This window comes from Medicago sativa, chromosome 8 (genome assembly GCF_051527215.1).
Source record: "Medicago sativa cultivar Bolivia chromosome 8, Bolivia_mono, whole genome shotgun sequence".
Classification (NCBI taxonomy): domain Eukaryota; kingdom Viridiplantae; phylum Streptophyta; class Magnoliopsida; order Fabales; family Fabaceae; genus Medicago; species Medicago sativa.
In genome coordinates, this window is record NC_140756.1 from 53,697,848 (window position 1) to 53,725,349 (window position 27,502).

The 27,502-nt window shown below is 33.9% G+C and overlaps 1 protein-coding gene and 1 pseudogene across 37 annotated transcripts; one reads left to right on the plus strand and one right to left on the minus strand.

Annotated features, from left to right (window-relative positions):
- The first annotated feature begins 3,677 nt into the window (after positions 1–3,677).
- Positions 3,678–15,714, plus strand: LOC146899534 (ubiquitin homeostasis protein lub1-like). Of its 37 annotated transcripts, none has more exons than XM_085733044.1 (20): positions 3,678–4,070; positions 4,599–4,711; positions 4,851–4,937; positions 5,275–5,335; positions 5,442–5,581; positions 6,189–6,400; positions 6,516–6,585; positions 6,675–6,731; positions 8,218–8,271; positions 8,932–9,009; positions 9,389–9,442; positions 10,078–10,155; positions 10,535–10,588; positions 11,224–11,301; positions 11,681–11,734; positions 12,361–12,438; positions 14,788–14,856; positions 15,115–15,162; positions 15,245–15,325; positions 15,421–15,714. In XM_085733044.1, exons 1-20 carry the CDS (start codon positions 3,694–3,696, stop codon positions 15,441–15,443), a joined length of 1,866 nt encoding a protein of 621 aa, XP_085589170.1. In that variant the 5' UTR covers positions 3,678–3,693; the 3' UTR covers positions 15,444–15,714. The 37 variants fall into 37 exon arrangements, 34 of the variants coding, with proteins under 34 accessions (XP_085589170.1, XP_085589172.1, XP_085589171.1 ...); XM_085733046.1 differs by having other exon boundaries at positions 15,124–15,162; XM_085733045.1 differs by having other exon boundaries at positions 6,195–6,400.
- An 8,301-nt stretch (positions 15,715–24,015) lies between these two features.
- On the minus strand, positions 24,016–25,093 carry LOC146899535 (uncharacterized; annotated as a pseudogene).
- Between the last annotated feature and the right edge of the window lie 2,409 nt (positions 25,094–27,502).

Here is a 27,502-nt window from a genome sequence, read left to right on the forward strand (position 1 = left end):
GTGAGCCTTATTTATACTACTCTAGGAAGGCTCTCCATTATAAACTAGAAATATTTAGAAACAAAGAAAAGTCTAGAAATATGGATACTCTAGTACATAAGCCTAGAAGGATCTAGAAAAGTTAAGACTTCTCTAGTGCTTATTTAGTAGTGTCTAGTAGCTTCCTTATTATTCCCTAGTATTCTAGAGACTTATATATTATTCTTTAGTCTTATAGAGACTTCCACATTATTCTCTAGTATTCTAGAGTCTTCTATTTTATTCTTCGTCAGTATCAAGTGATAGGACTTTTATTATGAGGGGTGACAGACTTAAATCATGACCCTTGGATTAATTTGTATCGTAGCATTTAATTTTAATGACCGCATCAGATCCTAATGTCTTCTTCCACCCTCAAGCCTCATTTCTTTCCCATAATCCCATCTCATTCTGCACCTTTTTGTTTCATCAACGTCAAAAAATAAAGAACCCCATTCTCCATATCTGAACATATATATAGTTGACCAAAAAACCAAAGTCATATAAGCACAACACTTGCTAAAATCAACTAAACCCTAACAACTAACGACGAAAGCGAAGACGTAAAGGCGAAGTCGGAGTTATAATCAGAGAAAAATGAGGCTAACATAAACCAACTGAAACATAATAGCTTGAAACTGAAACAATTCCCCTTCGGAGGATATGACACTGAATGAAATACAACAAAACCCCTCAAAAGTAGTTGTTAAGTTATCGGAAAAAATATACTTATATATATATATATATATATATATATATATATATATATATATATATATATGCGCATTATTATCTCTATAAATTTAACTTTACACATAAACTAACAATAAAGTTTATAAACTTTAGGAAAATATTATTTAGTTGAAGTTAGATATCCAAACATGAAAGGGTACCTTTCACCATACAAAAGTGAAAGATATCACATTCCTGAATTTTGAGATAGTAGTCAAGCAGAAGGGATGCATCATGCATGAAGTGTTCAATTATGCACATTCTTAATTGAGAATGTCATTGAAAGAACAATTGGAGTTTGGGAAAAAAGGTGTCATATCTTATGTGATATGCGACAATTTTCACTAATCAGACAACAGAAGATCATAGTTGCAACAACAACACTCCACAACTTTATTTGAATGTGTGGACTTTTTTTTTTCCGAATGTGTGGAGTTGAAGATGAAGAATTTAAAAAATGTGATGTCATCTCTGAATATATGATTGAGCGTGACGAAGAAAACAATATAAATGAAGAAATCAGTTCATATAATCCAGGAAGAATATAAGATGGAGGCTACATGAATAGAGTTAGAAATCAAATAGGAGTTGCGTTGATGGAGAGTAGACATGTTTGAATTTGTGATGATTTATGTTTTTTTTTAAATAAAATGATTTATGTTTTTAATTTTTCAAACTATTTTGATATTATTTATGTTATTATTTGAGCTTCTTTAAACTATTTCTCCTATTCAAGTATTTAACAAGTCCTTCATATGATGATACAAATTTGTATTCATGTTACACAAAATAAACGTCATTGAGTAAATAATTTAAAAAAATCTTAAACAAATATTTAAAAATGAAAAAAATGATTTTTTCAAGGAAAAACAAACGAATATATAGAAGGAGGTTGAAGAATTTGGGTATATATATGGGTGCAGATCCTCTCCATTTGTGAAAGAAATTGCAATCTCAATTTCCTTTCATAAGCACAAGACACGTGGAAAATAAAGAATCAACGGTTCTGATTCATTCATAAGGTTATTCTATTATTTTTTAATAACAAACAAAATATAGAAAACCACATCGCTTCTCTCTCATTTGGAGTTCCTGGAAAAATTATTAAGAATCATATGCCTATCGTCGCCCACCATACGTCATCACTCCATCATATCGTCGCCGTAGTCGTGTTACCGAACATGAAGTTGTCGTCATTGCGTTGACTCTCCTCTGTGTTGTCGTCGCTGTTCCGGCTCATCGCCGTCTCTATGATTCCTTTCTATTTGAGTTGAATCAGAGGTGGGTTTCAATTGAATGAACAATCTAATCAAAATCCAGAAGGTTATGAGACTGTATACAGGACACGAATTATAACATGATAATTTAAGGAGATTAAGATCGAGTTTTGAGGCATTTAACAGTAAACACAACGGTCATAGAAAGAGGAAATAAGTTTTACAGAGACCGGCAAACGGTTTCAAGTTATGATTTAGTGGTCGACGGAAATTGGTGAAGGTCGCCGACGGCGAAGGGGTAATGTTGAAGACAAAGTCTGGTTGCTGAATTGGGCAATGAAGGGTCACGAGATTACAAAATAATTTAATTTTTGTTATGTGTTTTAATTGATACTCTGTTTGGCTTAACTTCTCCTTAAAAATGTAGAGAAGTTGAAAAAAGCCGGGTCAAACGATACCTCAATCTCCCACAACGGCAATGTAAAAACAAATAAATTTGGGAGAAAAAATTGAAAAATAGTTAAAAACATAAAAATTGGAAAATAGTTAAAAGTTATTAAAAATATAAAAATTATAAAATAATTTAAAAAAATAGTGAGGGGCAAAATGGGAAATGCACCCTAAAACATGTGAGGTGGCAACAACCAAATTTCACCAATTAGGAAATTACAAAAATACCCCTCTTAGGGGCAAAATGGTAAAATCATAGGGACTAATATTTAATATGCAATAAATAATAAATCAATAGTATATATATAAAGTAAGGTTTTTTATGCCACATGTCACTTCCACATTCATTCTCAATATTTTTATATTTTTTTCTATTTTTAAAAACCAATAATTTATTGGGTTAATTAAGTAAATGGTCCCTGTAAATATTCAAAATTTTGTTTATAGTTCCTATGCAATAAAATCACACTTTTTACTCCTTATAAAATTTTCCATCAGCATTTTTAATCCCTATAAAATTTTTCCATTAGCATTTTTAGACCCTATAAAATTTTTCCATCAACATTTTTTGTCCCTAAAATGCTTAAGGAAAATGTCACAGGGACTAAAAAAATGTGACTTTATTTTATTGGGACTAAAAACAAAACCGTGAATATTTATAGGGACTAAAAACTTAATTAACCCTATTTTATTTAACATAAATATCTCAACAACATTTTGATCTTATCCACTCAATATTTTCTTTAAATTTTTATTGAATTTCTAATATTTTACATAGCAGAAATATCTGAACAAACTACACATAATACTTTCAACAAAGTTTACATATACGATCTTATTTATGATTAAAAGACTCCAATTTGTTTATTTGTTTTTAGGAAAAGAAGCTTCAATTAGTTATTACTAATCTTTTAGCACTATATCATTCAATTAGTTTTTATGTTTGAGAAAAAAAAAGGTTCGATTAGTATTTTTTTTTTTGATAAAAAAAACCGTTTGATTAGTTATTATGTTATCTTTTAGTAGCATATTCTAATACAAATTTTAACTATAAATAAATAAATTTTCGTTAATAACCTATTTACATATTTTGAGCACAAGCAGAAACCCCAAACCTTATTTTCATCTAACATTTTTCCTTCTTCAGGTTTGTCAAACACCAATTTTATTATTTCTCATATATATATATATATATATATATATTTCTGAAAGAATATATATATATATATATATAGTCTAAGTTGCCGCGTTCGGTTCTTATCTCTCTCTCTAAAAAATGGACTTTGGGAAAAAATACCAATTACGCTGTGCACTCCGCCACGATGATGATGAAGTTCGCGGAATTACCATCTGCGGCAACAACGGCGTAATAGTCACCTCAACGCTTGACAAATCGATTAGGCATTGGACTCAAGATAAACGCAAATTCCGCTTGAACAAAGTTTTTGGAGGTCACACAAGCTTCGTCGGACCTATATCATGGATTCCACCGAACCCTACTTTGAAAAGCGGTGGTGTTTCTGGTTGTGTGAATAATGCTGTGGTTGTTTGGGACGTGGATAGTGGTAAGATTGTGAAGACACTAGATCATGAATCGGAGGTTACTGGTATTGTGGTTGATGGGGATGATCTTGTTTCATCTTCTATTGATGGGTAGGGTTTTCAAATTCTATGTTTGCTTAATTTTTTTTGTTTTGTAATTTAATGTATTGAATTTATTGTACAACTGTAAAATCAGCGATTTATTTGGGATAAAGTGTTGGGTGGTAAAGAACCAACACGAGAATAATAAGTGTAGCTGAGTTGAGGATGTTGTGCTGGATCTTGGTTTGGGCAAGTAGCAAGAGGTTGTGTAGATTCTTTAGTAAGGAGAGCAGATCAGATGAAGGATAGTCAAATTACCAGAGACATAGGAAGACTTTAAATAACTATAGAGATTAATGAATTGGATAGATATTATATATTATAGAACATTATATCACCGTTTTATCCATGTAGCCGACCCTGATTCGTGGGATAAAGCTTGGTTGTTGCTGTTGTAGATCAACTATGTTATTGTTGTTTTTATCATTATTTTGTAAGCATGATGATACACTTCTGAATGTTAGGTTGTATATATGTAAAATTTAGCATCTTTATTTTTTTAGTCTTAATAATGTAGTGCCTGAATTTCTTGTGCAGTAATTTGAAGAGGTGGAGTAATTGGAATTGTTCGAATTGCACGGAGACATGGGCGGCTCACGAGGGTCCAATTCAAGCAGTTATAAAGCTACCCACAGGAGAGCTTGTTACAGGTATTGATACATTTTCGGTAACAACTTTTCATTATCACTTGTTGGGTTACACTCAGAATTATGTCTCTTAGGAAGTTCACACCATTTGAAATGGTATTGGACTGAAGTGAGTTTGTTAACTTATATTCTCTCATTTTAGGTTCAAGTCCCATTTTAGGTTCAAGGGACTCTAGTTTAAAGATCTGGAAGGGCAAAGTTTGTTTACATACTTTTCATGGACATGCAGGTTTGCTTTCCCATCTTTAGACACACATTTTAATTTTTGATTTTGTCATCGATTTATAATGGTTAACTTATAGCTCTTTTGTTTGGTTTATTACCCTCTTATTTCTCTGAGTGACAAGGAATGGTAGACTTTGTTTTCTTTATATTTTGGTCTGTGCCTTCGATTTTAGGACATAAAGGTCTTATAGCAATAATGTTTCCTTGTGGACATGATTTTGGCAGTCATATTATATTCTTTTATGCTGCCAGGGACTGCATTTTTTTGCTGTTTTACTGTCTTACCTCTTAATATGAATTAATAACACTGCAAATGCTGATAACCTTTGACGAATGTACAGATACTGTTAGTGGCTTGGCTGCGATGTCTGATTTTGGAATCCTATCTGCATCCCATGATGGGTGGGTTCATTTCTGTACATGCTCCTCTAGATTTAATAAATATTGAATGCCTTGCTCTGCATCAGGAAATATATATGACCTGCTTGACTTGTTTCTGTTACTACAGTTCTCTCAGATTATGGGCATTAAATGGTCATGAGATAATGAACATGTCTGGCCATACTGCAACTGTTTGTTCAGTTGATTCACATGCATCAGGACTTATTGTCAGTGGTAGCAAAGATCGTTTGGCAAAAATATGGAAAGGTAATGATTTCTTTTTATTTGATATTATCTTTATATATTGCTTTAGTCATGCTACTCAATACTGTTGAGTTTCATGGCTTTTGTTCTTTTTTAGTGTCCTTAGGGAGCTTAAGAATTAATCTTGGTTTGTCTTTATGAAGTTTATGGGGGGATTTTTTGTTGTGGGGGTGGGGGGTGTCATTCCATTCCTTATTCCGGCCAAAAGTTGTAAGAATCTGCTTGATATTGTATTCTCTTTGGCCACAGCCCAGCTCCAACTTTCACAATCCGTAGCTTCAGGATTAACATTTCGGTTTTTTCCAATATCCGCTGTTATTGCAACTTATTTCTATTTTATATTGAGGTATAACATTATAAGCTAGTTTGTTTATTTTAGAAGAAAAAGAAAATGGTCACAGGTTTTGTTTCGTATATCATATGAATAGACCAGTCTCTTCCATTATCACCGATCGAATTGACGTGCATGTGAAGCATCCAGGGTTTTAACTTTTTAGCCACTCGAAGGCATCCGTTTTATTTACATGGCCGATAGTTTTAGTTTTTTTCGCCACATCACAGGAACTTGTTGCTTGGAATTGTGAATTTTTTTTGTCTTAACATTTTTCAGAATCAGTTTGTGTTCAGAGCATAGAGCATCCTGGTTTTGTTTGGGATACAAAATTTATGGAAAACGGGGATATTGTGACAGCATGTTCCGATGGAGTTGTACGCATTTGGACTGTAAATCAGAATCATTTTGCTGGCCAGCGAGAACTTGATTTATACACTTCGCAACTTTCTATTAACAAGTCAATGCACAAAAAAAGGAAATTGGATAACGTAATTCCTTTAACCTCTGTAATTCTGTTCCGTTAGTCAATCCCAAGTTCTGCAGTGCCAAATATAAAAGATTTTACAGTTGATAATTTTACAAACAATTTATCTTTTCTTAAAGATTAACAAAGTTGCTGTTGGATCGGAAGAATCAAATCGCCCTTCCTTCGATGGTGTTCAGCATGATTATGGTCAGTTTCCTTGTTTTTTTCTTGACAGTTGATCACTTTGTTTACCTTCTATACACTCATTCTAATAAAGTTCACTTTTGTCTATTCAGTGATTGATACGAGTGGATTTGGTAGGCAATACGGGAAGTTGCCATTCAACAAATCAGGTACATATTTTCCCCACGAGGTTGCAACTTCAATTGACTTAATAATGTTGGGATTGACTTTCTTGGGCCACGGCAATTGATGTTACTGTCTGTTTGTTCACTTAAGTGCGTTGAAAAAAATGAATTTATATGGTCTTTGGGAAGTCAGTTAAAAACACGTTATTGTCTATTGAATTGTTTCAATTTCAACAGTTTCTCACATTGTTCAAATTCATTCTAAGAGAGAGTGATTATTTGGCTTTATATGTGAATAAAACATGGTGCGGACTATTCATATTTTTGTTTCTTTTGCATTTCACTTTTGCTTATTCCTTGACCTCTTAAGTCACAGTACTTTAGAATGCAGAGAGAAATTTGTTAGGACTTTAGATTGTAAAGAGAAATTTTTCAGGAGAATGTGTCAAGCAAGCTATTCACATAATATTTTCATTTATTCTCTAGCGACATGACATTAATATACTACCTTCTCTTGTGAGTGTTTTCAATTTTTAGGGCTTAGGAATGATGTGTTAGGTTTCAAAGACTTGACCAACCCATTTAGTCTGATCAGTTACTTTCTTGCTCAATTTCTGCTTTTGGTTTTCTTCTCACATGCAATTGTTAATCTTGTATTTATATGCTTTGCCTTTTCATTGTTCGTAGTTTGTATGCTCCAAAAGGTTTGTCCATGTGAATGATAATATGCTAACTAATAAAGAAAATTGGAAAAATGTCTCCAAAAAAACCCACCATGCCTTGTTCGTAAGGCGTCATCTTATCAAAATCATAACCCATAACTGCAACAGGGGTACTCATCCAGCATAAGGGAAACATTAAATCTTCATCAACCTTCACAACGGCATCAGTACACCCTTTCGCCCCTTGCACCCAAACAAACGTTTCTCTCCAGTCTTTCTTAAAGTTCGAAGCATACGGAGGAAATAGCTTCTCGCCAGGATGGGCGCTAATTGAGACCCACGACAATTTATCTACACCCTTGGTACCATAGAAATGGAAAAAGATGCCAATAGAGGGCTCCAGATCTAAGGCATCACATAAGACCTCAAAACCACGAATGAACGCCTAACTGTTGGGTTGGATTTGAGATGGCGCCACATTAAGATACTTCAAGATGTCCATCTCGAATGCACTCCACCATTCTATTTTTATTTTTTAATTAAAAAATTATACATGTGGCATCCTAATCACTTAAGTGAGGTGCCACGTGTCAAAATTGCAAAAGGGGCTAAGCATAAGGGTTCAAAATTGTTATTATTTTTTGAGAAATGATATTTGAACAACCACTTTTAAACAACTTTTGTGACAGCTCTCTCTTTTATACTCTCATTTTTATTTTTCTTTTCATTTTTGTCTTTCTTTTGTTATGTTTTTTTGGCAGTTCAGTTTATGCATTAGGCTTTAGTGCATTGTCTTTTTCTTTTTTTAACTTTCAACCATATTAAGATAACCATAACCTGGTTTCTTATTTGATCAAAACAATGAACAGAAGTTGCTGAGAAGCCAAAAGTAAAGTGCATAGTGTATACCGACCCGATGCAATGTAAGTTCTACTCTCAATGTTGTATTAATATGTTCTTTACAGTTGAATTAATTTGCACTTCATCCATTTGTTGTGATTTAGATTTTGACATAAGAACCATGTGAAGATACAATTCTTTTTTGATTTCCAGTTTTATGGGAATGCAAGCTCATGATTGGTTGTTGATATGCACATAAGTTAGTTACGTTTATCTTGCTCTTGGTTCCATGTCTTGCAAAAAAGACCCTATTTAATTCTCTGTTTATTTTTTGCTTTTGTTTGTCTGCTGTTATGTTTTTTTGGCTGTTCAATTTATGCATTCTTTGTTTTCTGTGCCCCATCAATCAAATCTCTTCGACACCTTTTTTGCATTTTTTATTTAGTTGTTGATATTTAATCTCCCTAGTGTTTCTCGGAATTACTCTAACCTTTTTTGGGAAGCTTTCTTTAATGATTTTGAGAAATTGAATGTCTTCAGACGAAATTAAACACTCAAATCTTTTTAATTTGGGAGATTACAGCTGAAAATCTTTGAATTGGTGCTTTTTGAATTCTGTGATAGATTTTGAGAAATTTAGTGTGTTTTCTTGAAATTAAAACCTCCATCACACTGAATATCATCATCATCATCATCATCATCATTAAACTAATATTATTCTCTTGTCTTTGATGAATAAACAGTTCGTCCGTCGAGGAATATGGGAGATATGACAGATCTATGGGTTCAACGATTTAACGCTATGATTAAAGAAAAAGAAAGTAAGTTTTCATCTCCATATTGTAATGATATGTTCTTTGGAGTTGAATTAATCTGCACTTCATCCATTTGTCATGATTTAGATATTAACTGTAGAACCATGTGAAGATACAATTCATTTTGCTTTCCTGTTTTATGAAAATGCAATCTCATGATTGATTGTTAAGCCTGGTTACTAGACCAGGCAAATTGACCCCATTTCATTTTCTATTATTTTTGTTTTTTTTTTCCTTTTCATTTTTGTCTTCCTTTTGTTATGATTTTTTGGCTGGTCAGTTTATGCATTAGGCTTTAGCGCATTGTCTTTTTCTTTTTTTAACTTTCAACCATATTAAGATAACCATAACCTGTGGTTTCTTATTTAATCAAAACAATGAACAGAAGTTGCTGAGAAGCCAAAAGTAGAGTGCGTAGTGAATACCGACCCGATGCGTTGTAAGTTCTACTCTCAATGTTGTATTAATATGTTCTTTACAGTTGAATTAATTTGCACTTCATCCATTTGTCGTGATTTAGATTTTGACATAAGAACCATGTGAAGATACAATTCTTCTTTGCTTTCCAGTTTTTTGGGAATGCAAGCTCATGATTGGTTGTTGATATGCACATAAGTTAGTTACGTTTATCTTGCTCTTTGTTCCATGACTTGGAAAAAAGTTATTTTTTGCTTTTGTCTGTCTGCTGTTATGTTTTTTTGGCTGTTCAGTTTATGCATTCTTTGTTTTCTGTGCCCCTTCAATCAAATCTCTTCGACACCTTTTTTGCATTTTTTATTTTGTTGTTGATATTTAATCTCGTCAGTGTTTCTCGGAATTACTCTAACCTTTTTTGGGAAGCATTCTTTAATGATTTGGAGAAATTGAATGTCTTCAGACGAAATTAAACACTCAAATCTTTTTGGTTTGGGAGATTACAGCTGAAAATCTTTGAATTGGTGCTTTTTGAATTCTGTGATAGATTTTGAGAAATTTAGTGTGTTTTCTTGAAATTAAAACCTCCATCACACTGAATATCATCATCATCGTCATCATTAAACCAATATTATTCTCTTGTCTTTGATGAATAAACAGTTCGTCCGTCGAGGAATATGGGAGATATGACAGATCTATGGGTTCAACGATTTAACGCTATGATTAAAGAAAAAGAAAGTAAGTTTTCATCTCCATATTGTAATGATATGTTCTATGGAGTTGAATTAATCTGCACTTCATCCATTTGTCATGATTTAGATATTAACTGTAGAACCATGTGAAGATACAATTCATTTTGCTTTCCTGTTTTATGAAAATGCAATCTCATGATTGATTGTTAAGCCTGGTTACTAGACCAGGCAAATTGACCCCATTTCATTTTCTATTATTTTTGTTTTTTTTTTCCTTTTCATTTTTGTCTTCCTTTTGTTATGATTTTTTGGCTGGTCAGTTTATGCATTAGGCTTTAGCGCATTGTCTTTTTCTTTTTTTAACTTTCAACCATATTAAGATAACCATAACCTGTGGTTTCTTATTTAATCAAAACAATGAACAGAAGTTGCTGAGAAGCCAAAAGTAGAGTGCGTAGTGAATACCGACCCGATGCGTTGTAAGTTCTACTCTCAATGTTGTATTAATATGTTCTTTACAGTTGAATTAATTTGCACTTCATCCATTTGTCGTGATTTAGATTTTGACATAAGAACCATGTGAAGATACAATTCTTCTTTGCTTTCCAGTTTTTTGGGAATGCAAGCTCATGATTGGTTGTTGATATGCACATAAGTTAGTTACGTTTATCTTGCTCTTTGTTCCATGACTTGGAAAAAAGTTATTTTTTGCTTTTGTCTGTCTGCTGTTATGTTTTTTTGGCTGTTCAGTTTATGCATTCTTTGTTTTCTGTGCCCCTTCAATCAAATCTCTTCGACACCTTTTTTGCATTTTTTATTTTGTTGTTGATATTTAATCTCGTCAGTGTTTCTCGGAATTACTCTAACCTTTTTTGGGAAGCATTCTTTAATGATTTGGAGAAATTGAATGTCTTCAGACGAAATTAAACACTCAAATCTTTTTGGTTTGGGAGATTACAGCTGAAAATCTTTGAATTGGTGCTTTTTGAATTCTGTGATAGATTTTGAGAAATTTAGTGTGTTTTCTTGAAATTAAAACCTCCATCACACTGAATATCATCATCATCGTCATCATTAAACCAATATTATTCTCTTGTCTTTGATGAATAAACAGTTCGTCCGTCGAGGAATATGGGAGATATGACAGATCTATGGGTTCAACGATTTAACGCTATGATTAAAGAAAAAGAAAGTAAGTTTTCATCTCCATATTGTAATGATATGTTCTATGGAGTTGAATTAATCTGCACTTCATCCATTTGTCATGATTTAGATATTAACTGTAGAACCATGTGAAGATACAATTCATTTTGCTTTCCTGTTTTATGAAAATGCAATCTCATGATTGATTGTTAAGCCTGGTTACTAGACCAGGCAAATTGACCCCATTTCATTTTCTATTATTTTTGTTTTTTTTTTCCTTTTCATTTTTGTCTTCCTTTTGTTATGATTTTTTGGCTGTTCAGTTTATGCATTAGGCTTTAGCGCATTGTCTTTTTCTTTTTTTAACTTTCAACCATATTAAGATAACCATAACCTGTGGTTTCTTATTTAATCAAAACAATGAACAGAAGTTGCTGAGAAGCCAAAAGTAGAGTGCGTAGTGAATACCGACCCGATGCGTTGTAAGTTCTACTCTCAATGTTGTATTAATATGTTCTTTACAGTTGAATTAATTTGCACTTCATCCATTTGTCGTGATTTAGATTTTGACATAAGAACCATGTGAAGATACAATTCTTCTTTGCTTTCCAGTTTTTTGGGAATGCAAGCTCATGATTGGTTGTTGATATTCACATAAGTTAGTTACGTTTATCTTGCTCTTTGTTCCATGACTTGGAAAAATGTTATTTTTTGCTTTTGTCTGTCTGCTGTTATGTTTTTTTGGCTGTTCAGTTTATGCATTCTTTGTTTTCTGTGCCCCTTCAATCAAATCTCTTCGACACCTTTTTTGCATTTTTTATTTTGTTGTTGATATTTAATCTCGTCAGTGTTTCTCGGAATTACTCTAACCTTTTTTGGGAAGCTTTCTTTAATGATTTTGAGAAATTGAATGTCTTCAGACGAAATTAAACACTCAAATCTTTTTGGTTTGGGAGATTACAGCTGAAAATCTTTGAATTGGTGCTTTTTGAATTCTGTGATAGATTTTGAGAAATTTAGTGTGTTTTCTTGAAATAAAAACCTCCATCACACTGAATATCATCATCATTAAACTAATATTATTCTCTTGTCTTTGATGAATAAACAGTTCGTCCGTCGAGGAATATGGGAGATACGACAGATCTATTGGTTCAACGATTTAACGCTATGATTAAAGAAAAAGAAAGTAAGTTTTCATCTCCATATTGTAATGATATGTTCTTTGGAGTTGAATTAATCTGCACTTCATCCATTTGTCATGATTTAGATATTGACTGTAGAACCATGTGAAACAATTCTTTTTGCTTTCCTGTTTTATGAAAATGCAATCTCATGATTGATTGTTAAGCTTGGTTATTAATCACTAGCTCTAGATCGTATGATCGTACGATCTTACGCGTTCTTCTTTTTCAACCATGCCGGAGCGGTGTAAAAATCGTTGGAGAGGGCGGCATGGCTGGTAAGACCGTCGGTGCAGGGATCTCTCTCGCAATAGTTTCACACCTTTTGACCCATATGGATGTTGAATGTCAAAACAAGAGTGCTTTTCATGCAGTGAATAATAAAAGCTCATTTATTGGTTAAAAATATATTAAAAGCTGATTTATGATTTCGTTGACTCTTATGGATGTTGAAAAGTTGCGCAATGTGTGTAACTGGTAATTGCTTGCTATTCATAATTTAATTTAATTTTTTAATGCTAATTTGCTAAGTGTACTCTCCTTTATAAATTATTTGATTGTTTTTACCCTTTGTAAATCTTATATTTAATGTATTACTTCATATATATTTTTTGAAAAGTTGCGCAATGTGTGTAACTGGTAATTGCTTGCTATTCATAATTTAATTTAATTTTTTAATGCTAATTTGCTAAGTGTACTCTCCTTTATAAATTATTTGATTGTTTTTACCCTTTGTAAATCTTATATTTAATATATTACTTCATATATATTTTAATAGTTAATACTTTTTTTTGGTGGTGGCCGGGGTCCGAACCCTGGATCTTGCGTATATTTTGCATTTGTCCATGCCAACTGAGCTAAGCTCACGAAGACAATAGTTAATACTATTGGTTATTTATTTAACATAATAATGTTTAATAATATAATACTTACATACCTATTAACATTATTTATTTTTATTAGTTATAATATAATTTTGTTTTTGGTGGGATCTTACAATCCGTGTTACCATCCTACGATTTACAATTTTTTGATACCCAAACGATCCTAGGTGAGATATCGTTTTTGACAACCATGCACATGCACATAAGTTGGTTATGTTTATATTGCTATTGTTACTGTTAGATTTAGATATTTACTAGAATTACAGAAGTCTCTAGACTGATTGTTGGTAACTAGACTATACAACTTACCAAGTTAGTGCTAAGTAACTAAAGCATTCAATGTATTGATTGTAAATACTATTATAAATATATGAGGTGTGATCTACACAAGACACACAAGTTACACAGATTTACAAAGAGCTTTACATCTTTTACATGGTATCAGTATTGGTCTGTTCCAAGGGCTTCTTTTCTGTGTTGCTTTCCACTGTGCTAAACAACCAGTGAGCTCCTCCAGCACGTTCAAAGCTATGCCTTGACCAGCTAGTCCCTTCTCGGAGTGACCCACAGCCATCACCACCACCAAACGCCGCACAATATTCCGGCGACCACCGCGCAACTGTGTCCGCCGCTAGCGCGTGTCTTATTTTCCGGCAACCGTTTTTCAACTACGGCCGTCGCAGCATCCTCTCTGTCCATCTACGAGGTGGTTTTCAAAATATTCTGATTTTACAGCAACTTTCTCTTTCATCTTCACGTAGAACATGTCTGGTACCGAAGCAGCTATTGTCTCTTCAGCGTTCAGCTTCACTACCACACCGGTTGCCCTTGTTGCTCAGTTTGGCAATTCTACTTCGTTTGTTACTCAAACTTCTTCACTTGCATTCTTCACCGACCACTTGCATCTATCTGCTTCTCTATGTCAACGACATCATCATCACTGGTAATGATGAGGCTGGCATCCAACAATTGAAACAACATCTATCCCTTCACTTTCAAACTAAAGATTTGGGACCACTAAAATATTTCTTGGGGATTGAAGTTGCTCAGTCCAAGACTGGTGTGGCTATTACTCAGCGAAAATATGCTCTTGATAACCTTTTTTGCATTTTTTATCTCTTTGACACCTTTTTTGCATTTTTTATTTTGTTGTTGATATTTAATCTCGTCAGTGTTTCTCGGAATTACTCTAACCTTTTTTGGGAAGCTTTCTTTAATGATTTTGAGAAATTGAATTTCTTCAGACGAAATTAAACACTCAAATATTTATGGTTTGGGAGATTACGGCTGAAAATCTTTGAATTGGTGCTTTTTACTTTTTTTTTTTCTCTCTTATGTTATGTTTTTTTTGGCTGTTTAATATATGCATTAGGCTTTAGTGCCTTGTCTTTTTTTTTTTTTTATTAAATTTTTAACCATATTAAAATAACCTGAACCTGTTGTTTCTTATTTGACCAAAACAATGAGCAGAAGTTGCGGTGGAGCGAAACGTAGTGAGCGTACTGTCTCCCAACCCGTTCAGTACTGGGAATATGGATGGTAAGTTTTACTCTCAATGTTGTATTAACTGGTTTTTTGTTGTTGAATTTATTTGCACTTCATCCATTTATCCTGATTTAGATTTTGACTTCAGAACCCATGTGGAGATACAATTCTTTTTGACTTTAGAACCCATGATTGATCTGTTATGATTTATTGGATGCTCGATGTATGCATTCTTGTTTTCTTCCACCTCAATCATATCTCTCTGATATCTTATTTGCATTTTTATTTTTTTGCTGAATTTAATCTCTTCAGTGTTTTCAGACCGGATTGTTTACCCCTCCGGTTCGACCAGCCTGTCTGGTACGGTTTTTAAAACATTGTTTTCAACCATTTTAAAATATCCTCGCCCTTCGGTTTCTTATTTGATCTAAACAATGAACAGGAGTTGCTAAGAAGAAAAAAGTAGAGAGCAAACCTTGCGTGTTCACCGACGCGTTTATTACTGAGAAGCCAGACATGAAAAGTAAGTTTGAGCCTTGTCTTCTTGTTTTTTAAACTTTCAACCATATTAAAATATCTCCACCCTTTGGTTTCTTATTTGATCAAAACAATGAACAGATGTTACTGAGGAGCAAGTGTAGAGTTTGATTGCTTCTTGTGATTACCAACCCGGTTATTGCTTTGAGCAAGATTTGGAATGTTTTACTCTCAGCGTGTAATGTTGTATTAACACCTTTGTAGTTGAATTAATTTGCTCTTTATCCATTTGTCATAATTTAGATTTTCTTAGATATTTTCTTTAGAGCCATGTGAAGATACAGTTCTTTTTTCTTTCATGTTTTATGATTGCAGTTAACCTATTTGCACTTTATCCATTTGTCATAATTTAGTTTTTCTCAGATATTTTCTTTAGAGCCGTGTGAAGATACAATTTTTTATTTCCTGTTTTATGAAAATGCAAGCTCATGAAAGTGTTATTATGCGTACTTAAGTTGGTTAAGTTTATCTTGCTACTAGACTGCTGACCCATGCAATGTCTATTAGACTCTAATACTTTTTAAAAATTGGTATTTAATTAGTTATTAACATGATAAACTATATTATACTCCCTTCCGTTCTTATTATAAGATTTTTAAAATAAATTGAAAATATCACTAGTAGTAGTAGCTATCTCGATCCCAGTTCTTCTTTTTGTTCGTCTTTTGTCTTGTCTTATCTGACACTATCACTAGTATTTGATATATATATATAGAGGAGGGATATATTGACTCCAAGAGTAAGTCTATAGACTTACTCCAAATCCCTATGATTCTTTTTACTCTAACGACTTTGAGGGGTGTTATATCTGCTCTTCCCGTAAACCACCTCTTGGGTTTTTTTTCCCTCCTAAACACATCCTCAAAAATACATTTTTTGATTCAGCAAAACCTTCAAAGAAATTGAGTATTGTGGTGGCCGTTTTCAAGCAAACTCCATTTCATAATTCGAAATCAATTTTCTATGATGCAAACCATAGTAGTCTTTGTTAATTTTTTCTTGAAATAGTTTCGTTCTTCTCTTTCAATAGCGTAGAATTCTTAGAGTTTGTAGGAAATGGAATTGATAATTTGAAGAAGAGCCATGACATATACAATGAAAGAAAGATCTGGAAAATCATATTTTATAAAACCGTTAAAATAATCAAGAATTGAAATGATGTGGAATCGTTTAAATAATTGATAATTTGAAGAGGAGTTAGTCAATTGAGAGAGAGAGAGAGAGAGAGAGAGAGAGAGAGAGAGAATAATTCTCAACCCTTGGATCAAAAATAGATGATTCAGATTAAAAAGACATTCTAGTCTATCATTTCATATAAACCTGTTTTACCTCTTCATCTTCTTCCATCGACCATCATCTTCACCTTATGTTCATATTAACAACAAGTATCTTCATCAAAAAACTGACTTGTTCATTTTCAATTTTTACAATCTCACCAGCAGAACTATTCTGAATTTTCCAGCACAGGATTAAAATCATTGCATATCATTCTGGTTCTATTTTTCAGTCAATTAATTGGATTCAATTTTAAATTAATGATCCACTCTATCCAAATAACCCCTTTTCTTTTTGAAAAAAAAATCTAAATAATATTGAATTGCCCCTTCTTTTCTTCTCTCAACGATTCAAATCAAAATCTGCCAACAAAAAAAAAAACCTTCAATTAAATGAGATTGGATTTAATCCAATGAATTGAGACAAGAGTGCTCAACAAAATCAATTCAATTCAACCCACAAAAAGAAAGAACAGAGCCGAATATGGGTATAATGAACAGAGAAGCCTTTGAAGGGGTGGAGGTGGGCGTTGAAGACGAGGGTGAGGAAGAAGATTCGATTGTCTTTTCTATGAACCAAATGTTTTACAATAGAAAAGACAAAGAAATTGAAAGAAGATTTGGATTGTTGAAATTTGACACAAGGATTTAGATTGTTGAATTGGACATATCCCTTTTATTCGGTTGAATATTTGTCGAAAGTTTCTTGAACCAATTGTTATATTTTCTTCTTTATTGTTTCTACTGCTAGTTATTGCAAATTTGGAATCACATGTCTTAGATGAAGATGATTTTGTTGCCGCAGTAGATGAAAAGAGAAATCAATCTTTTTTTTTCCAGTCATGGAGATGAATCTCAGCACATGAAGAAAATGTGGAAGAAACAAAGCACAAACCCTAACTTGGCGCACAAGCTACATTTACATTTGTCTATATTTTCACTTGTATTTACATTACATTTAGTCAGTTAGATAGTTATGATGAGCTGGCACTTGCATAGTGTATATATAGATTCCTCATGTACTTTCAGAACCCAATGAATCAATATACACTTTCTCTCTAATTGGAGATTTTCTTTCTCTCTCATGGTAGTTATTTTAGCTTTGATGGTATCAGAGCAAGTTCAAGCTTGCTCTGCTTCCGCCATTGAAATACCTTGAATTTTCTTCTTCAATTTCGTGTTTCTTGTGATTGAATCACGAATTCTTCCTCTTTAAGCTTCGTGTTTCTTGTGATTGAATCACGAATTTCTCTTTTTCTTCTTGATTTCGTTATCTTTGTATACGAATCATTTTCTCTATTTCTTCGTTCTTGTTCATATTGAATCTATTTCTTTTCTTGCTGATTCAAGTTTCAATTCTCAATCATGGTGAGAAACAACAATAATAATCAAGATCAAGGTCTGGATCCTTATTTTGTTCATCCTTCAGAGAATTCTACAACTGTGAGTGTTACACCGCAGTTAAATGGCGACAATTATCACTCTTGGTCCATGAAGATGAGAAGAGCATTGGCTATGAAGAACAAATACAGATTTGTTGATGGTTCTATACCAATTCCTGATGAAGATGATCTAAATCGGTTAGCTTGGGAGAGATGCAACAATTTAGTTCACACTTGGATTATCAATTCTATTGCACCTTCAATTGCTCAAAGTGTTGTTTTTATAGAAAATGCTATAGATATGTGGAACGATCTCAAAGACAGATTCATGAGAGGAGATCGTATTAGAGTTGCTCAATTGTATCAGGAGATTTCTAATCTGAAGCAAGGTAATCAAAAAATCACTGAATACTTCACTGAATTGAGAGGTTTATGGGAGGAGTTAGATCAATATAGACCTATGCCTCATTGCACTTGTCCTATGCCTTGTACCTGTCTTGCTATGAGAAATGCAAAGGGCTTTAGAGCAGAAGATAGAATCATACAATTTTTGATTGGGTTAAATGAAGAGTATCAAGGAGTGGCTTCTCAGGTATTGCTGATGGATCCTATGCCACCCATAAATAGGGTTTTCTCTTTGATTATGCAACAGGAAAGAAAGTTGCAGTATGGTGTTGTTAATATTGCAAATACACCTTTGGAAGAAACTACTGGTTTAGTCAATGCTGTGAATGCGCAGAAACCTTTTGGGAGAGGAAGAGGAAGTAACTCTACTCAAGGAAGAGGAAGAGGAAATGGAAATGGTAGGTTCTGTTCCTTTTGTGAAAGGACCAATCACACAGTTGACACATGTTATAAGAAGCATGGTTATCCACCAAATTGGGGAAGAAGAGGTGGACACTCTTATGCAAACATGGTTGATGGAGAGGATTCAGAAAACAAGATGAATATTGGATCCTCAAGCAAGAATGAAGATACAGGGATCACTCTTACAAAAGATCAGTATCAGAATTTAATGAGTCTTTTGGAAAAGAATAATCTTGAAGGAAAATGTTCAGCAAATGTTGTTAAAGGTAGCAGCTCTTTCTCACACAATGGAGGTAATATCTCTCTTGCTCATTGTGGTAAGAATAGTGATAATGGATGGATTGTAGATACAGGAGCAACACATCATACTTGTTATGATTTAATTTGGTTCACAAATTGCATTGAAATTGAACCTGTTAGTGTCAATTTACCTAATGGCAGTGTCATAGAAGCTAATTACAGAGGTCCAGTTCAATTGTCTAAAGATTTGATCATAGACAATGTACTATATCTGCCACAATTTGCTGTCAACCTTATTTCTGTATCAAAACTAATTGAAGAGCAGGATTGCATATTGAATTTTGAAGCTAATATGTGCACAATACAGGACAAGAAAAGTTTGAGGAAGATTGGTTCAGCTGAAGAGAGGCATGGACTCTATTACTTGAAGGTTGAAAATAGAAAACATGAAGCCTCAATCTCAAGTATCTCAGGTTTAGCAGACTCTGCAAAGAAGAATGTTCCTGCTGGAATACTATGGCATCTTAGACTTGGACATTTGTCTCAAGATAGAATGCTTTGCATGAATAAAGTGTATAGCTATATAGCTGTTAGTCCACATACTGCATGTGATGTATGCCAGATGTGTAGACAGAAGGTTTTACCCTTTCCTTTAAGTAATAAGAATGCAAAGTCACCTTTTGATTTGGTGCATTTTGACATTTGGGGTCCTTTTAGTACTGTTTCAATACATGGTTATAAGTATTTTTTGACCATTTTAGATGATTGTACCAGGCATATCTGGGTTGTTATGATGAAAAATAAATCTGAGACCTCTCAAAGACTTAAAAGCTTCATTTCTATGGTTGAAAGACAATTTGAAAGAAAAGTTAAAGTGGTGAGGAGTGATAATGGGCCTGAGTTTTCCTTACCACAATTTTATGATGAAAGAGGAATATTGCATCAGAAAAGTTGTGTCTACACTCCACAGCAAAATGGTAGAGTGGAGAGAAGACATCAACACATTCTGAATGTGAGTAGGGCACTTTTGTATCAGTCAAAATTACCAAAGAAATTTTGGTCCTATGCAGTTTTGCATGCTGTATACTTGATAAACAGAATACCCACTAAGATCCTAAACAATAAGTCTTCATATGAGGTGTTGTATAATGAGGTTCCTGATCTTAGTTCTTTAAAGGTCTTTGGATGTTTGAGTTATGCATCCACCCTGCCTGTAAATAGACACAAGTTTGATTCTAGAGCTAAGAAATGCGCTTTCTTAGGTTACAAGGCAGGAATTAAGGGTTTTGTTCTCACAGACATTCATACTTCTGAGATATTGATATCTAGAAATGTGAAATTCTTTGATATGGAATTTCCATTTCATTCATCTAGTCTTATTGTTGTTCCTGATACACAGATTTTTGTTTCTGATAAGAAGTTGGAACATCAGGAATTACCTATTGATTCTAGTCCTGATCACATAGTCACTTCTGATGAGAACCATGTTGAAGACACTGCATCAGAAGAGAATGATGAAGATGAATCAAGGAACAAGGTGCCAGTTCCTATTTTACCTACTAGAAGGTCTAGTAGAAACTCACAAGCACCTGCACATCTAGCAGACTATGACTGCAACTCTATTACTTGTCATTACCCCATGGAGAAGTTTCTTAATTACTCAGCTCTTTCTCCAAAGTGTCAGGCTTATGCTCTTTCTCTGACCACTGAAGTTGAACCTACAGGCTTTCATGCAGCATCTAAAGACTCTAGGTGGATGACAGCCATGCAAGCAGAGATAGAAGCATTGAATGCAAATAATACTTGGATATTTGTGGATCTTCCTCCTAATGCTGTCTCTATTGGAAGTAAATGGGTGTATAAGATTAAAAGATATGCAGATGGCACTATAGAGAGCTTTAAAGCAAGATTGGTGGCTCAAGGGTTTACACAAACAGAAGGCCTGGATTATTTTGAGACTTTTTCCCCAGTTTCCAAGTTATCCACTGTAAGAGTTTTATTAGCTCTTGCATCTATCCATGGCTGGTATTTGCATCAGCTTGATGTAAATAACGCTTTTTTACATGGAGATCTTCATGAAGCAGTGTACATGAAGGTTCCCCAAGGAGTTCAGTCCCCTAAACCTGGTCAAGTTTGTAAACTGATGAAGTCCTTGTATGGTTTAAAGCAAGCTAGCCGCCAATGGTTTGAAAAACTCACTCAATTCTTATATGCTCATGGTTTTACTCAAGCGCACTCTGATCATACATTATTCACTAAGACCTCAGCAACATCATTCACTGTGATTTTGGTCTATGTGGATGATATCATATTGGCTGGAACCTGCTTAATGGAGTTTGATTCACTGAAGCAAGCTCTTGACAAGGCATTTCGCATCAAAAACTTAGGGGAACTCAAATACTTTTTAGGGCTTGAAGTGGCACGTTCAGCAAGAGGTATTTCCTTGTGCCAAAGGAAATATTGTTTAGAGTTACTTGAGGATGCAGGCTTGACTGGATGTAAACCGGTTACTACACCACTTGATCCTTCTCTTCGTTTATCTCAAGATGGTGGTGCTGTTTATGCAGATGTTACTGGGTACAGGCGTTTGGTTGGAAGACTGCTTTATCTTACCACCACACGTCCTGACATTGCGTTTGCAGCACAACAGTTGAGTCAATTCATGGCCTCACCTTCTGAATCCCATCACAAAGCTGCCTTAAGAGTGCTGAAATACCTCAAACGTTCACCAGGAAGAGGATTATTTTTTCCCACATCATCTGATTTACAGCTCCTTGGATTCAGTGATGCAGACAGGGGGGGTTGTATAGACATCAGGAGGTCCATTTCAGGCTATAACCAACTGTGTCATGTTCTTCAGCAGAAGCAGAGTATAGGGCATTGGCTTCTGCTACCAGAGAACTCCAATGGATGTGTTTCCTTCTTCATGACTTGCACCAAGCACCTTCTCGTTTACCAGTACTCTATTGTGACAACCAGAGTGCTTTACACATCTCTGCGAATCCGGTTTTCCATGAACGCACCAAACATTTAGACATTGACTGTCATTTGGTGCGTGAGAAAATTCAAGCTGGTGTGATGCGTCTGCTTCCTGTCACCTCTCACAATCAAACAGCAGACATCTTTACCAAGGCAGCAGGACCTAGGCAATTTCATGCCTGTATGCTCAAGCTTGGGATGGTAGACATCTACCAACCTCCAGCTTGCGAGGGGGTCTCAGCACATGAAGAAAATGTGGAAGAAACAAAGCACAAACCCTAACTTGGCGCACAAGCTACATTTACATTTGTCTATATTTTCACTTGTATTTACATTACATTTAGTCAGTTAGATAGTTATGATGAGCTGGCACTTGCATAGTGTATATATAGATTCCTCATGTACTTTCAGAACCCAATGAATCAATATACACTTTCTCTCTAATTGGAGATTTTCTTTCTCTCTCATGGTAGTTATTTTAGCTTTGAATGAACAAGAGAAGGTGATGGTCCATGTGATGTTTTATTGGAAGTTTAAATCTAAGTCATTCATTTTAATCTAAAGGGCTAATAATGTGTTCTCACATTCTCACATAGAGATGTCATTCTCACTAGATATGTCATATATATATACCCGTGCCAAGCACGTGCTAGAATTACGACTATTTTTTTTTATATAAAATCTATTTAAGTAGCAAATTCATTATTTTATACACAATATATAAATAGAACGCATTGTTATCGTATTTTCGATTGCTTATATATACAAATATCAACGCGTATATAGTTATTTGGATTTTCGCATCGTTAAACAAGAATGATTTAACGGATGCAACGTCAAAATATTAGTATTTAATGCAGGAATATTTTACATGGATGGCTAAAATTTATTACGGAGACATGAGTCATTTGTTTTTTTTATGTTCTGCGTATAACTGGGGGTGTTGGAGTCTCGAGGCCTACCGCTGCATATACAATTAATTGTCCCTACCCAACGAATCGTCTCTATCAGATGCCCTTATATGCAGTTTCTTTCAAATTCCATGATTTCTATAGCGGATACCCTTATATATACAAAGTTAATATCGTGCATACACTTGATTCATCTTAACATCCAACACGAATTTGTAATTATTCAATTGTGTAACAAATAAGTATAACAAACAACGACAATGACACCAACTATCTATCGCATTTTTTAACTAAGCATATTATAAAAACACAACAGAAAAGGCTTGAAAAAGGACTACAAAATTGTCGTGTGCATGCACATAGACATAGGCACTCCAAAGAACAAAGAGAAAAAAAAGACGGATATATAGCAGATTGTATAAAAAATGAAGCAGAGTATATAGTTGATAATATGGTCACTGAAAGAGTACGGCTTACATTAGAAAAAATGAGAATGATCAGAAGGATACTGACATTATAAATAAAATTAAACTGAGTATGAGAATATTGAAGTTTACTCTACCAAATAATAGAAAAACCGAAGTCTCAGTAGATAAACACCTTAATGTATCAGGCAAATTTTGGAGTCGAAGAGAAGGCATTGCACCTATTGCAATTGGTCAATGATATTTCAATGTCATAGAAATTCCATTAACGTCAGCCTGTGTACATCTGAATGATATCACGTCACCTAAAGCAGACAGCACCTGAAGGTAATGAGATCAAAAATATTGTCAAAAAGGATCAAAAATATTACTCCATATAACATATTAGTCCCTATAACAAATTGATCACTCGACCTGTTCTTTGCACAACAATAAATGTCATTGGATTTTATACAATGAAATAAGAAGTGTGATCTTAATTGTTAGTTCCAGAATTGTAGTGTATCTACATGACCAATCCATTACTCTTTCTTTACGCAGCTATTAGAATGGTTGCAAGTAGAAACAACCAATTCATATCCAAATAAAAAATATATTACAACGAAGTTTAAAAGAGAAAAAAAAACTCATACCCACCTGCGTCATCAAGAACGACAGGTTAAACATTCCGAAAAACATCACGGTACACAACATTAGTGGTCTTAGTACACATGCAATTTTCTTCATCCAGTATAAGCATTTTCAATCCCTTTTTGGAAGTGACTCTTGACACAGCGACATACAACTGTCCATGAGTAAAAACCGGTTTGAAAAGATAGATTTCAACATGAGACAATGACTAACCCTGACTTTTATTTATTGTCATTGCAAAACACACAGCCAACAGAAACTGTCTCATAGTAAATTTGAAAGGCAGTTCAAGATCACCTGGAACTAAGTTCAGTATTGGAATAATTACTTTTTCACCAGCATTTTTTTGGTAATAACAGTTATACCGATAAAGTTCTTCCCAAGATTGTCCACAATCAACCTTGTCACATTGCACAATTCAGTTGCTTGGTCAATGTTCCTCATCAACATAACTCGACATCCAACTTTAAATCTCAACTTGTGGTTTGGAATACCGGAAAACTTGATATTGTTTAAGAATTTGGTGGTAAACCATTCGCTTTGTACCTCACTATTCTCGTCTGATTTGCAAACCGAATCAGAACTGGTATATTCCTTTTTGTCTCCTGGAACCAATGATAGAAGAAATTTGTTTACGTGATCAACTGCGTCCAGTGTGGGAGCAAGTATCCCTTGTGCTTGGAAAAAAAATCCGAGATCTTCATGTTTTGCGAAAAATTCGGATATACAAAATCAACCAGAGAACGCAACAAATCAGAGGAATCTTTTATCAACAACTCATCAGGAATGGGTACGTTAATTTATCCACTCTCGTTGGTGGATCCTATTCAATCTCCAATTGAAAGCATCCAATTGACAAACTTTCTTATCTCATCTTGCTTGACACGAACGGTTGAAGCACGTAAACGCATATTTGTTGTAAGTGTGAGAACCTTACAGTGACTCCACAACTTTGATGAGTTGATGGATGAAGCAAGTATGTCTTTTCTGCATCTTTTTCTTATCACTGGCAAAATTTGTCTGAAATCACCGTCCGAAACCACAGAAAGACCCCCAAATGGTTTGTCTGTATTATCGACACCATCATAAGACACTATATCGCGCATGGTTCGGTCAAACGCCTCAAAACAATAACGATGCATTATCAAGTGTCAAACGCCCCAAATAGACACCCGTGTCAAGCACGGGCTAGAATTTCGTCATATTTGAGGGAGAAAATGCTCTGATGTATCAAGTGTCGGTTAAAGTTCAATATTGGATAAAAAAGTGGAGGTTGAACAACAAATAAATTAATAAAACTCATATTTTAGTCTTCAATTTTTCGATGAAGATGTGGTATTGTTCTCACTTGTGTGGTTTCTCTTTCTGTAATGTGTCGAATCACATCAATGTTGACTCCCCTATAAAGCCCAGAGGTGGTATCATATCCCGGTTCAACATTGTGGACGGCAGATGGAGTGCTTCTTGGTGGTCTATCACAGACACGGAGAATCTCTTAATGGAGATATGTTGATCTGTCAACTATGAGTTAAAATTTGACATTGGATGCAAGAGTAGACGTTGAGAAACATATGAGGGAGATTATTCATATACCTAATTCTTTAGGACTTTTGGTGAAGAAGTGATGTCGATCTCACTTGTGTTGTTGCTCTTTGACTAATATGATGATACAACCCAATGTAGGTTCCAATGGAAGTCGTAACATTATAATGATTTGTTTTGTTAGTTTTTGGGTGTCATTTGTTTAATTTTTATCTTAAATTCTAGTTTTAGGATGTCATTCGCTTTCAAGCAATTTTTTATTCAACCTCTATTATTTTAAATTCCTTCACTTTTGGTCTTTAGTATAATTTGACAATGGAAAAATGTAGATGTGTTCTGCTACGTTGACAAAATACATGTTTATTAGACATTTTAAATTGATGCGACATTTTTAATGAATCCATTATTTTGGTAGCATAATTACCCAGTAATTTCTAATTCCTTAAATAAATTCATAAAATTACCAACAATTGAATCTCTTAATTATATTGTCATAGATAAAACACACTCTCTTTAGTTTTACTTCTTATCATTCCTCTCTTGTTCAAATTCCTTTTTCTTCTTTCTTTTTCTAATTTACTTTCTATCTCCACATTAAAGAAAGGAACAAAGACACCCCTCTATGAAATAGCCACCAACTCACATTTTTTTACCATGTTGTTCCTCTTATCTTATTTTGCTATCTCACCATATCATAGACACAAAGAATCTCACACTTAAGGGAGGGATGGTAATGTGTCATTTGTAAGTAAAACTTCTACATTGGATGCAAGATTATATATTGAGCAACAAATAAGTTAAATGACAAATATACCTAATGTCTTAAGGTTTTGGATGAAGATGTGGTGTCAATCTTACTTATGGGGTTTCTCTTAGTCAAATGTGATGATCCAAGTCATTACAGGCTCCCTTGGAGCTCCATACATTATGATAAATTGTTATCTTAGTTTTTGGATGTTCTTTGCTTAATTTTTTATATTAAATAAAAGTTTTTGGATGACGCTGACTTTCATGCAATTGCTTTTATTCAACCTATGTTCTTTCGAATACATCCACTTTTGAACTTTAATCTTGTTTATGGTAGCCTTGGTCCCAATCCCAAATAAAATAAAAGAAGGTTGTGTCAGCATCTACAACAAACATAAAAAAAATTAAAAAATTGAATCTCTATAGACAACTCCACTTAGTGAGGATAAGACTTGGTTGTTGTTGGTTGTTATTGCACCTTCACTTTTAGTCTTTCGTGGAATCTAACAATGAAAAATAGGTTGGATAATCGCATTATGCTAGGAGTAACAACAAAAGTGAAATTGACACCACATCTTCATCCAAATTGTTGATGCATTAGACATATGGGTCATTTAACTTATATGTTTCTCACCATCTACTCTTGCATCTAATGTGAAATTTTAACTCACATATGACTTATTGACATTTATCGGTTACATGTGAGACTGTACATATGTAATCTGGTAACATAGTCAAATGAGATTAATGAATGCATAACAGGGTAAAAAGATGGGTTGGTGATGAATTAATAGAGGGAGGTTTTTGTTCATTTCTTTCATGCGAAGAGAGAAAATAAATTAGAAAAAAAAAAGACAAAAAAAGAATTTGAACATGAGAGAATTGATAAGGAAAAAACGAGTGTTTGTGCTTTGTCTGTAAAAGTATATAACATAAACTGAATATATGGTAATTTACGGGATTGTCGAAGGAGTTAGAGATTTTTTAGTAAATATTTTACCAAAAAAATAAACTAAATAAATAAAGCGCCACATTATTTAAAAAATTCTAATAACCATTTATTTTGTCAAATTAGCAAAACTCATATAGAGTTTTCCATTGTCAAATCTCATCAAAGACCAAAAGTGGAAGAATTTTAAATGATAAAGGCTGAATAAAAGATTTAATATGAAAGTGAATGATATCCAATAACAAAAATTTAAAATAAAAAATTAAACAAATGACAT

Excerpts from the sequence above, each read along its gene's own strand:
- LOC146899534 (XM_085733044.1), top strand. The coding sequence starts at position 3,694 with ATGGACTTTGGGAAAAAATACCAATTACGCTGTGCACTCCGCCACGAT. Across the intron at positions 4,071-4,598 it reads GTTTCATCTTCTATTGATGG|TAATTTGAAGAGGTGGAGTA; the intron begins GTAGGGTTTTCA and ends TTTCTTGTGCAG. Across the intron at positions 6,401-6,515 it reads AAAAAAGGAAATTGGATAAC|ATTAACAAAGTTGCTGTTGG; the intron begins GTAATTCCTTTA and ends CTTTTCTTAAAG.